General features: G+C 50.6%; 1 protein-coding gene across 9 annotated transcripts in view; it reads right to left on the bottom strand.

The window, feature by feature from the left end:
* The window catches only part of TVP23A (trans-golgi network vesicle protein 23 homolog A), a 39065-nt gene extending 26036 nt beyond the window's left edge, over positions 1–13029 (bottom strand). For 5 of the 9 annotated variants that reach the window (XR_011524514.1, XR_011524516.1, XM_070566781.1 and 2 more), the window contains exons 1-2: positions 12484–13029; positions 12152–12231 (exon numbers count right to left, since the gene is read on the bottom strand). Coding sequence is in view for 6 of the 9 variants with exons in the window: in XM_070566781.1 (XP_070422882.1) it covers positions 12152–12231; positions 12484–12492 (89 nt within the window). In the remaining 3 variants the exon portion in view is untranslated. Of the gene's footprint in view, positions 1–11478; positions 11563–12151; positions 12232–12483 lie in introns of all 9 variants that reach the window. The other 4 variants (XR_011524513.1, XM_070566778.1, XM_070566779.1 and 1 more) reach the window with 1 other exon arrangement.

Raw genomic sequence — 13029 nt, 5'->3', positions numbered from 1 at the left:
TCAGAGCTGGTCCCGGGGCAGGGCATCCAGGAGGCTCTTGGCTATTTACTGACATTTTAACAAACCCAAGAGGTGGACCCAACAGCTGGCCATCAGACCTGGGATGGACACGGGGGCTGTGGGGCTGCAAGGAGGGGCACCGAGCTCAGTGGGGGCTGCTGCTTAGCAGTGATGAGAACGGATATCTAAACGACACAGACTTTCTTTGGGGGGGCAATGAACACATTCCAGAATGAGCTAACGATCGTGGTTGCACAACCTTCGGAATATACCACTGAGTTATATACTTTAAAGGGTGAATTTTATGCTGCGTAAATTATATCGCAATTAAAAAACAGATGAATTTTTAAAAATATTTGAAGATCTAAAGGATACATTTGGCAGCAGAGAGCGAAGCATTTACAAATGCCGAGGGAGGAGCAGGAACACGGAGACTCAGGGTAAGCAGCCTCGGATGGCCACACACAGCCTGCCTCCCCCCCCGCCCCGGGAGGCTGGGCTATGGCAAACAGGCCCGTCAAGCACCTGGCAGTGGCTTCAAGAGGTTTGGGGAGAAAACCGCAGCATTACAGAGCAATTCCAACTCAAAGCCTCATGTACCCTGGAAAGCGCAGAAACGCTGTTGTCGGACTAACATTTGCTCCCCACTGTCCTTGAGGGGGGGTGATGAGGGGCTGCAAATTCAGGTGCTTACAGGGCTGGGCTGGGCTGGGCTGGTAAATAAGTCAACTGGTTGGGTGATGGGCCCACCCAGAAGGGGCAGGTCCCCAACTCAACTCGGCCCACCCATCCAACTCTAACAGCTTCTCAAAAGAAGTCAGCGATCCAGATTTTTTTAAAAAAAGATTTAATTGCATATTATTAAATGGAAGAAGCCAGTCTGAAAATGCTTCATACTGTATGATACACACTCCTTCCAACTATACAACATTCTGGAAAAGACAAAACTATGGGGACAGTAAAAAGATCAGTTGCCAGGGGCAACTTAGGGGGGAAAGGAGTGGCCAGGTGGAGCACAGAGGATTCTGGGGGCAGCGAAACCACTCCGTATGAGCCCGTAATGGTGGGTACACATCCAAACCCTTTGCATGCACAACACCAAGAGCAAATCCTGATGTAAGCCATGGACTTTGGGTGATTATGCTGTGTCAATATAGGTTCACCAATTATAACCAACAGCTCATCTGGTGGGGGGTGTTGATGCATGGGAGCGTGCAGGGGATCTATGGGAAATCTCTGTACCTTCCCCTTAATTTTGTTGTGAACCTAAAACTGCTTTAAAAGTCTAAAAAATAAAAATAATACAACAGAAGAGGCTGCTCATGGCCGAGTGGTTAAGTTCGCGTGCTCCGCTGCAGGCGGCCCAGTGTTTCGTTGGTTGGAATCCTGGGCGCGGACATGGCACTGCTCATCACACCACGCTGAGGCAGCGTCCCACATGCCACAACTAGAAGAACCCACAACGAAGAATACACAACTATGTACCAGGGGGCTTTGGGGAGAAAAAGGAAAAAATAAAATCTAAAAAAAAAAAAAATACAACAGAAGAGTTTATGAGGTGAAATTCACATCATACAAAATTACTCGTTTTAAAGGGGACAATTCAGTGGCATTTAACACTTCCCACTGTTGTTTAGAAACCTTTCCATCATTCCAAAGTAAGCCTCCACACCCATCGGGCAGTGTCTCCCCATTTTTCCCTCCCTGCAGCCCCTGGTAACCCCCAACCTCCCTTCTGTCTCTGTGGTTCATCTACTCTGAGCAAGTCAGGTTTCTAACGTGACCTGCTGCAATTTTCACAGAATATGTCTGAGGCTGGGAGTCAGTCGCCTCCCAGTTCCTGTGCACTGTCTAGTCTAAAGTATTTTAGCATCCAGGAGAGAGAAGCACATTAAAACGTGAAGGCCCATTAACACCATTTGTGGCTGTTTCTGAGTCATTCTGGAAGCTTCCTTGGTCGTGTAATGAGTAAGGAATGAGTAAGTGGCCATGGGATACCCAGGGCAGAGCCCCTGCGTGCAGAGGATTTCCTTAGGGCTGGGGAAGGGGCGGTCCCAGGGCCTTTCCCCTTGGATTCCAAGCCGAATTTATTGAGTTGGTCTTTAATAAGGAAATGTCACTGCATCACCTGCCAGAATATACGGCTAAGCCTTGTATCAACACCTATCCCCATCCCAATGAAGGTGAACACACACACACACACACACACACACACACGACCCAGGGTAAGCATTCCCTACTTATCCAGAAATACACAACCTGGAAAAATACGCCAAGTCGCTCGGACTACAGCAGCATCACATTCAGGCGCCTTTCACGCCCGTCTCAACACCTACCGAGTCAGCATCTTCCGGGAGAGGCAACCCGAAGTTCTGGCCGTTCCTTGGGGGGTCCCTGGGGATGCTGATGAAGTTGAGATCTCCAGGGAACACAGACCCCGCACCCGGCATCGGGGACCCTCTGCCTTCAACCGTCTCTCTGGAATCTCAGAAGTCCCAGACTGGCAGCTGGCAGAATCTGGACAAAGTCAATTTGAGCCAAGTGTGTCCCTGGAGTTCCGCCAACCCAGCCACCGGCATCCTCCACCCTGGGCCCTTCACCAGCCTCCTCACAGATCTCACCTCTTCCATTCTTGCACCCCAGGCCACACGGCAGTCACAGGCAGCCTTCTCGGGTGTCAAGCAGATCAGACCTCTCCCCTATCAAATCTCTTCAGAGACTGCCCATCAAAAGCAGACAAAATTCCAGATTCCCTGTGGGAATCTTGGAAGCCTCCCACATCCTTTCCTCCAAATCTCCAACTGTGCCTCCACCTCCCACTCTCTCACTTTCTACTGCCTGGCCTGGTTCTGACAATCCCTAGAATATACCTTCCACCTCAGGGCCTTTGCACTTGCTGTTTCCTCTGCCAGAACTCTCTTCTCTGCAGATCTTCCCATGCCTGGCTCCTCCTCTGCATTCGGGTCTCAGTCCCAGTGCTCCTCCTCAGGCGTCCTCCGAGCCCTCCTTGATCTAAAGGAGTCCTGGCCCTGGGCCCCCTTTTTCTCACACTCCCCTTCGTGGCACTTGCCCCTCTCTGAAGTTACTTTGTTTAGATACTCGCTCATATGGTCACTGTCTTCTCCCTAATTAAAATGTCACCTTCACGAGGGCAGGGACCAGGCCTGTCTGGCTTTCTCTGTGTCCCCCAGAACCGTGTTTGGTACACAAAGGTCCCTGAACATTTTTGTTCATTTAATGAATAAGCGAGTGAGCAAAAGAAAAAACCAGTGGTTCTCAAAAATAAGGTCATTTGGGGGCCCCCAGCAATGTCTGGAGACATGTTTGCTTGTCACAACTGGGGGATTGCTACTGGCATCTAGTGGGTGAGACCAGGGATGCTGCTAAACATCCTACAGCGCCCGGGACAGCCGCACGATAGAGAATGCCCAGCCCCAAATGTCAACAGCATCAACCCTGAAATAAACAAATGAGAGAGTTAAAGGCCACAGGTCCGCACAGTCAAGCTGCCGTCCAACATCAAACATCAAGGAGCCTGATCAACGTCCCCTCCTGGTCTCCAAACGCCTTCCCCAATGATGCGGGTCACAGTTCAGCAGAAATCTCCCGAGTGATTTTATTATTGGCACGGCTTATGCAATCAATTTCACGTTAACAAGAAATATGAATAAGAGGAAGTCCAGCTGCTGGAGATGCCGGGAGTTAATTTCAAAATATGTAATTCTGCACCCTAATCAAAGAGAACTGAAATTTCTCTAGTTCCCTGATTCTGTGGGTTATTTTCCTTGGTAATCGTGGACCTTCCTTAAAATTAAACAATCAGCTCTCGGTGTGACCTGCTCATGGGTCATATTTCTATATTTTTTAAATAGATTTTAGAGTGAAGAGGGGGCAGCGTGACTTGTTCCCCAGAGTCACTGGGGACGGGGGTCTGGGCCCACTTACTGAGGTGAACAGACTTCTTGGAGTAACGACAAAGAAAAACCAAAGTTCTTCTCCTCTGTATGTTGGAGCATGATGTGTGTGTGTGTGTGTGTGTGTGTGTGCTGCGCGCGCGTGTACGCGATTGTGTGTGTATGTATGTGTGTGTGTGATTGTGTGTGTGTATGTGTGTGTGTATGTGTGTGTGTGATTGTATGTGTGTGGATTGTATGTGTGTGTGCGATTGTGTGTGTGTGTGATTGTGTGTGTATGTGCGATTGTGTATGTGTGTGTGTATGTGTGTGTGCGCGCGATTGTGTGTGTATGTGTGTGTGATTGTGTGTGCGATTGTGTGTGTATGGGTGTGTGATTGTGTGTGTATGTATGTGTGTGTGCGCGATTGTGTGTGTGTGTATGTGTGTGTGTGTGTGCGATTTGTGTGTGTGATTGTGTGCGTGATTGTGTATGTGTGTGATTGTGTGTGTGCGATTGTGTGTGTGATTGTGTGTATGTGTGTATGTGTGTGTGTGATTGTGTGTATGTGTATGTGTGATTGTGTGTGTGTGATTGTGTGTGTGCGATTGTGTGTGTATGTGTGTGTGATTGTGTGTGTGTGCGATTGTGTGTGTGATTGTGTGTGTATGTATGTGTGTGTAATTGTGTGTGTGTGTGAGATTGTGTGTGTGTGCGATTGTGTGTGTGTGCGCGATTGTGTGTGTGTGTATGTGTGTGTGTGTGTGTGCGTGGCAAAGAGGCCTGTGCCTGTGTTGATTTCTCAGAGTAACAGGCAGCCACCGAGCCTCCATCTGCACCACAACCTGCACCGCTCCTTTCTTGCCCCCCGCCCCACCAGCTTCCCTTGGGTCAATGGCAAACACAGAGGTGTCAGGAACGCTCTGAGTCCCCCCAGATGCAAATTCAGCTTATCCAAACCCAAATCCCAGACAGATAGAGAGAGAGAATAACCTAAATCAGGGCTCTCAACTGGGGGTGATTTGCCCCCGGGAAGCATCTGGCCATGTCTGGAGTCACTTTTGGTTGTCACAACTGGGGGTGGGGTGCTACTGATGCGAAAATCCTACAACGCACGGGACAGCCCCAGCACAAAGAATTCTCCAGCCCAAAATACCAGCAATGCCAAGGTTAAAAAAGCCGGTTCTAAATAGTGGGGGTGGTTCTGCACTGTCATTTACTCAAGGAAAATATAAAGTGACTCCTCAGAGTAAGCACAAGCTGGAAGCCCGGAAAACACCAATCCCCTGGCAGAGCTCATCGCGTCTCGCTGTGCGAGCATCTGGTCCCCTAAACACAGCGTAATATAAGATGCAGACCCTAGAGCCAGACTCTGAGGGTCCAAGTCCTCACCCCGCACCTCAAGAGCTGTGTGATGTTCAGCAAGTCACTCAACTCTCCTCCCGTCAATTTCTTTCATCCCGAAACTGATAAAGATCACAGTGTCTACTTCACAGGTTGGTAACACAGATTAGACGAATTATTATAAGTAAACACTCAGACTGGTGCCTGCCTGTAGTAAATGCAAGGTAAGTGTCTGCTACCATTATTTTTCCCGCGCTATAACTTCCCCTAAAAAACCAGCCGACAATTTCGTCTGCGGCTCATTTTGAGGAACAGCTTTTGCATCCAACATGGGAAGATAAATTGACGGTGAAGACTTCTTGAAAGGCAAAGCATTACTTCACTTGATGGGCTAGTTACAGATTGACAGGGGTAGTTTTGATTCCACGTGACTTTTGCCTTGGGACCTGGCCCCCACTGACATGAACTCCCTGTGGTGTCTGGGACCAGAGGACAGTGTCCTTCTCAATTTGATGCCCCCTGGGCTGAATGAGGACTAGCTAGGAAACACTGACCAAACCCCACCAACAAACCAGCCCTGACAATTGAAACCATAATCAGATGCAAGAAATCTGCCAGGGGCAAGAGGAGATCATCCGGCTTTGGGTGGGAATCCATTGGAATCCATGAGCTTTGGGTCCCGATGAACTTTGTGGAGACAGTGCCTTGAAAGCATAAACACAACTTTCCATGGCAGGCAGTCTCCAGCTCCTGGGACAACCCCAGTGTGACATCCTGTTCCAACCAAGGACGTGCCTCCACCCAGCCCTACCCACAGGGACAGGACACGCAAGTTACATTTGCAGGCAGATAACAGATCCATTCTTGAAGCCCAGAGGAGGTGTTGGGGTCCCCACAGGCTCATTACATCCATTCATCACCTCGTTCAGTTCTCTTTACAGAACCCTGTGAAGAAGCTAACATCACCCCCATCTTACACACGAGAAAACGGTGGGTCCAGAAGACGCCCTGACTTGTTCAAGGTCACTGTGAGTAAAGGGTTAACATCAGGCCTGCCTGGGAATGACCTGGGTCTCCCATGGCAGGGTCGGAGCTGCCAGCTTGTAGCGTGGAACCACGCCTGGGTTGGAGGAACCGAGCTGTCAAGCAGGCCTTGGACGTTGGTGATCAGAATCACAGAAGAGGTTGGCGGGAAATAGGGGCTGAAGCTTCTACGCTTCAAGGTGACTCCTGGCATTCTGGCTCTTGCCCCTGGCAGCCCAGCACGCCCGTGTAGCTGACAGAGCAAAAGGAGCTGTGTGTGTGGGCGGTGGTGGGTCTCCAAAGAGACAAAGATGCAGTGTCATCACCCTGAATCCTTCTAGAAGCTGAGTCAACACAGTTTTATATAAAGGCCTGTCTGTGTCTTGCGAGGTTGTCCGCCAAGGGGAACCCATAAGTGCAATTAGTTGCGTGGGGAATGGGGGAATCAAGGTCTAAAGCTGCGTCTGCCTGACCCAGAGTCCAGGCTCCTCCTACTCCCCAAGGCAGCTGGAAGCCCAGAGAACTCACTAAAAGTCGGTGTGCAACACAGCATGGCTAAAATCGTTACCGCATAGCCTAGCAATGCCACTTCTCGGTTTATGCCCAAGAGAAGTGAGATCATGTGTTCACAGAAAAACTTGTACACAGATGTCCACAGCAGCATTATTCATAAAAACCAAAAAAGCAGAAACAACGCGAATGTCCACCAACTGATGAATGCATAAGCAAAATGTGCTCCATCCACACAGTGAAATATTATTCAGCCAAAAAAAAGGAAGGAAGAAATGCCAAGACATGGACAAACCTTGAAAACACGACGCTAAGTGACAGAAGCCAGATAAAAGGCCTCATGTTGTAGGATTCCACTCATATGAAATGTCCAGAATAGGCAAATCCATAGAGACAAAAGGCAGATTAGTGGTTGTCAGCGGCTGGAGGGAGGGGGGACATGGAAGTGACCGCTTAATGGGCACAGAGTTTCCATTTGGGGTAATGAAAAAATCCTGGAACTAGACAGTGATGATGATTCTATGATCTTGTGAATATACTAAAAACTACACTGCATTGTATACTTTAAAAGGGTGAATTTATGATACGTGAATTAAATTCCAATTTAGAACACACATAATATGACACCAACAGCTAATGCAACAGAAGTAAAAGTAGATGAATAAAACTACATCAAACTAATAAACTTTTGTGCATCAAACGCCACAATCCATAGAGTGAAAAGGCAACCTATGGAACGGGAGAAAATATTGCAAATCACATATCTCATAAGAGGCTAATATCCAGAATATATAAAGAACTACAAGTCAACGACAAAAAAATCCAATAACCCGATTAAAAAAATGGGCAAAGGACTTGGAAAGACATTTCTCCAAAGAAGATGTACAAATGGCCAACAAGCCCATGAGAAGATGCTGATCATTGCTAATCATTAGGGACGTGTCAGTCAAAACCACCATGAGGGACCACCTCACATCCGTCAGGACGGGTGATGAAAAAACAGAAAACAACAAGTGTTGGTGAGGATGTAGGGAAATTAGAACCCTCTGCATTGCTGGTAGGATTGTAAAACGGTGCAACTGTTATGGAAAATAGCATGGAAGTTCCTCAAAAAATTTAACAAAGAATTACCATAGACCCAGCAATTCCACTGCGGGGTATATATCAAGAAGAATTGAAAGCAGGGTCCTGAAGAGAGAGCCGCCCATCCATGTTCACTGCAGGACTATTCATAACAGCTAAAACATAGAAGGTGCCCAAGTGTCCGTTGACAGATGAAGGGATGAACAAGATGTGGCATGCACACACAGTGGAATATTATTCAGCCTTAAAAAGGAAAGAAATTCTGACGCCTGCTACAACATGGATGGACCTTGCGGACATTATGTTAAGTAAAATAAGCCAGTCACAACAAGACAAACACTATATGATTCCGCTTACATGAGGTATCTAAAGTTGTCAAATTCATAGAGACAGAAAGAAGAACGATGGATACCAGAGGCCGGGGGGAGGGGAAACGGGGAGTTGCTATTCAATGGGTACAGAGTTTCAGATTTGCAAGATGGAAAAAATTCTGGAGATCGTTTTCACAACAACATGAATATACTTAACACGACTGAACTGTACACTTAAAAATGGTTAAGATGGTAAATTTTATGTTGTGGGGTTTGTTTTCACAATACAAAAAAGTGAAAAAAAAAAAAGTGGTCCACTGGGGAAAACACACACACACAGAGCACAGCCGACATTTCCTCTACCTGCCCAGGTGTAACGCATCCTCTGCTGATGCTGCCAGGCGCCCCCCACCACAGGAGCCCCCACTGCAACACTGCACCTCACTGACCTGGAACCACGCCAGGACGGGCAGGGACCAGGCCTCGATCCCCAGGGCTTAGCCGGGCACCTGCTTCACAGACAATGGATAAATTATCGACTGAACAACTTGTTTAGCGACCACGTGGTGAGGTCAGGCTGTTACAATTATCCCCATTTCACAGACGGGTTAACGGAGGCTCATCAAGGCAAGGTGACCTGCCCCAAAATCACAAAGCCAGCAAGTGGTACGGGAAGAAGTGGCCCCGAAATCCCAGACTCCTGTTATAGGGCCCCTTCCACAGTATCACCTCCCTCAGGGTCAACCTGGCCTCCATTTCAACACGGAATTTACAAATAACCATTCCCACTCTCTCCTGGTGATTCTTCACTGTTGGATCACTGGCGAATCCAATAAAAATCTGAGCCCTTTTCCTAAAGCAGCATACATATGAAACTCAGATAATAGTTTCTAGAGGGTTCCAGGACCCCCTGAAGCCCATCCATGGGCCTCAGTTAAGAACCCCTTTCCACCCTGCTATCTGGGTGGGTTCATTTATTCTTAGGGTTTTAGAGTCATCTCTATATTCTTGAGCATCAGAATCAATGAGAGATGCTATTTTAAACTCACATTACCAGGCCCATCCCCTGTGAATCTGGTTATGCAGGGCCAGGGCTGGGCCCAGAAATCTGCATTGGGCACACCAGAGGATTCTGGGATTGGTGGCTCTCAGACGCAGATGGGCCCATGAGCTGCCGCCTCCCAGATCTCTGAATGCAGCCCAGATGATCCCCAGAGAGACCAGCCTCTCTTCCCAGCTGCCCACCAAACCTGGCCATTAGAACATTCCACCACAACCGAATGAGGACCACCCTGGGCCCAACATCTTTGACTCTATCAGTGCTCCTTTGCCTGGATCACTAGGCCAGAAGCCTGGGCATCACTCTTGACTGCCCCTGTCACCACCCCACATCTTGACATCACCAAGGCCAGCTGATTCTGCCTCCTGTGTTGCTCTGGGCCCCTCCACTTCCTTCCATCGTCCCGGCCAGGGCCCTGGTCCAAGCTCCCAGCTTCTGCTCCCGGCTTCCATCTGCCCCTACAACCCTTCCTGCATCCTGCAGCTCTGATCACGCCACTGCCTCGTGGAAAGCCCTTCGGTGGTGACGAAACTCTACAAGTGCATTGTCCAATATGGTGCTCAACAGTCACAGGGGGCTGGTGGCCACCATATTGGATAGCACAAACATAGCACACTCTCATCCTCATAGAAAGTTCCAGTGACAGCGCGGCTCTAGAACTTTACTTATAAGCCCTCAGGGTCTGGCCCCAGCCTCTGTACAGACCACTCCCCAGGATCCCTGGGGATCCTTGAGCCACAGTGACACCCCTCCCCTCCTCCCCTGCTTAGCCAACTCCTGCCTGTCGTCTGGGTTTCAGCTTAGCTGTCACCTCTCCCCTGCCTAGGACAAGCGCCAAGCTTTTGCCTATCACAGCATTTAAAACACTGAGTCGTAACAGCCATGGGCATGCCTATGCCCTGCACCTCCACACCAACAGTTTTCAGCCAGGGGCAGGTCTGTCCCCCAGGGGACAATCGGCAGTGTCTGGAGACATTATTGATGGGGTGCTACTGGCATTGGTGAGTAGAGGCCAGAGATGCTGCTAAACATCCTACAGTGCACAGGACAGCCCCCACGGCAAAGTATCTGGCCCAAAATGTCAACAGTGTCAAGGTTAGCCATCCCTGCTCTAGACCGGTGGACTCCATAAAGGCAGGGCTGTATCCTGTATACCAGGCACCCCCAGACACCAGCCCAGAGTTGGGCATACAGGAGGTGCTCAATAAAGACTGAATGTATAAGGAGTTTCGATGTTCTGTAAGATTCTTTCCCCAGGATTCCAATTCCCTTACAGTGTCTTTCCTTAAAGATAACCACTGATCATTATGGTGGGCTGAATAATGGCCCCCCAAAACATCCAGGTCTTAATCCCTGGACCTTGTGGACGCTCCCTTCTATGGCAAAAAGGACTTGGCAGACGGGATTAAGTCAAGGATCTCCAGATGGGGGGATTATCCAGCGGGCCCTACATGCAGTCACAAGTCACCATATAAGAGGAGGCAGAGGGAGACGGAACACAGAGGGAAAGGCAATGTGGGAACGGAGCAGAGAGAGATGGGAAGATGCTACCCTGCTGGCTTGAAGAGGGAGGGAGGGGCCCCAAGCCAGCCGCCGCCAGAAGCTGGAAAAGGCAGGGAACAGATTCTCCCCCAGGGCCTCTGGAGAAAGTGTGGCCCTGCCAGCAGCCTGGTTTCAGCCCTGGGAAACTGATCTTGGACTTCTTTTTTTATTTTTTTTTAAAGATTGACACCTAAGTTAACAACTGTTGCCAATCTTTTTTCTTCTTCTTCTTTTTCCCTTTTTTTTCCCCTGCTTTTTCTCTCAAGTTCCCCCCAGTACACAGTTGTATATTTCAGTTGTGGGTCCTTCCAGTTGTGGCATGTGGGACGCCGCCTCAGCATGGCCCAACGAGCAGCGCCATGTCCGCGCCCAGGATCTGAACCAGTGAAACCCTGGGCTGCCGAAGCGGAACGCGTGAACTCAACCACTCGGCCACGGGGCCGGCCCCTGATCTTGGACTTCTAGCCTCCAAAACTGTTGTTTTAAGCCAACAAGTTTATGGTCATTTCTTACAGTGGCCCTGGGACACTAATACCATCCTATTCCTTCCTGCGGTTTACTGGATTCGAATCACAGAATTTAAGCACCAGGTGCCAGGCCCCCACGCCCGCTGGCTCTGATGGCTGGAAAGAGAGATGGGGCAGAAGTAAGGGAGCCACAGGGGTTTCTAGATGTTGCAGCTGTCTGGGTCATCAGTGTCACACCTCCCACCTTACTCCTGCCGCCTTCTGGGATGCCGAAGGTCTCAGGCAGGCAAGTGACTTGACCCAGGACACTATGTCTGCCTGGCTGGAGCTGAAACAAGAATTAGAATAAAAATTCAATCCCTTGTCCACTTCTCCAGCCTCCTGACGACCCCTCTCTCCTCTCCCACCACCCTCCAGACACAGTGGCCTTTCTCTGACCTTCCAACACAGCCTCGCCTCAGGGCCTTTGCACCTGCTGTTCCTTCCATTTGGAATACCCTTCCTCCAGAGTCTCCCACAGCTGGCAGCTTCTCATCATTCAGGTCTCAGCTCAAATGTTGCCTCCTCAGAGAGGCCCTCCCTGATTGCACTAGGGCAAAGAGCCTTCCCCTGTTACTTTCTATTTCATCACCCTGTTGATTTTCTTCCCAAGACTTCTCACACTCTGTAATTATCTTGTTAACATCTCTGTTGGCCTGTGCAATGTTAATCCCCTCCCCCCGCAGACTGCAGGCTCCACGAACCTCGTCTGATCTGTCCAGGGTGTGTCCCTAGCCCATGCCAGGCACACACTTGGTGCTCGATACATTATGAATGAATGAATGAATGAATGAACGGATGGATGAGTGGGTGAGCGAATGGGAGTGAATGAATTTGCAGCTTTGGGCGATACTTGCCCAAAGCCAGTCCCAACATACCTGATCTTGGCTTTCCGAAAGGCCAGCTCCTCTTCGTTGCCAAAATCCAGGGACACATCCTCAGTATCGTCCACCAGGGCCTGGGGGTACACCAAAGGCTGGTGGCGGGCCAGCCCTCCCGCGCATCCCCACCTCCACCCTCTCTGCTGGCGGCGCCCCTCCCCTGTGGCTGCCGACGGAGGCCTCCTCCACTCTCCTGCCCATTTGGGGTCCGGCCCAGGCCCAGGCCCCAGACTCGTGCATCCCTAATCCTCCCGGCTCCTCCCAGCGCTCCCGCAGCCTCCTCCCGTCCTCACCACCATCCTCCCACCCCAGCGTCCCCGCGGCCATACCTGCTTCATCCTCCCCAGAGCCACCTGGAGCCCACGCCCCAGGCTCCGGCTCCGCCTCCCGCCGCCGAGGTGCTAGGATGCGCGGCCTGTGGTGAGCGGTGGGGTCGGAGCCTGCGCCCCGCGGTGCCGCCTCCGCGCAGGTCGCCGGGTGGGGGCGGGGCGCGCGGGGCCCAGAGCGCAGTCGCGGGCTGGGGAGGTGGGCTCGACCGCCAGGGCGGGGGCGGGGCTTGGGAGGGTCCCAGGGCCCAGGGAGACAAAGAGCCGACGCCCAGAGTGGAGGGATTCAGGGCGAAGCCAGAGCGGCGGTGGGGAGGAGATGGTTCGGGCCGAGAGGCGGACTTGGGGACCGTGAATGACCCCGGGCGGAATAGAGCGGGTGGGTCAGTGAAGGAAGTGGATATTCCCTAAAGGTGGAATGAGCGGGTGGGTGAATGAATGTCAGCGTCGGGCAGCCTCATTCGGGGCTTGGGGAAGGTGGGTGTTTCCCCAAAGTCTCTGATCCCAAGAATTCCCCAGGGCCCTGATTCAAAGCACGTTCCCAGGCCT

The sequence above is a fragment of the Equus przewalskii genome, chromosome 12 (genome assembly GCF_037783145.1).
Source record: "Equus przewalskii isolate Varuska chromosome 12, EquPr2, whole genome shotgun sequence".
NCBI classification, from domain to species: Eukaryota; Metazoa; Chordata; class Mammalia; order Perissodactyla; family Equidae; genus Equus; species Equus przewalskii.
The sequence above is the reverse complement of the archived record's forward strand: the minus strand, read 5'-3'. Positions and strand labels throughout refer to the sequence as shown.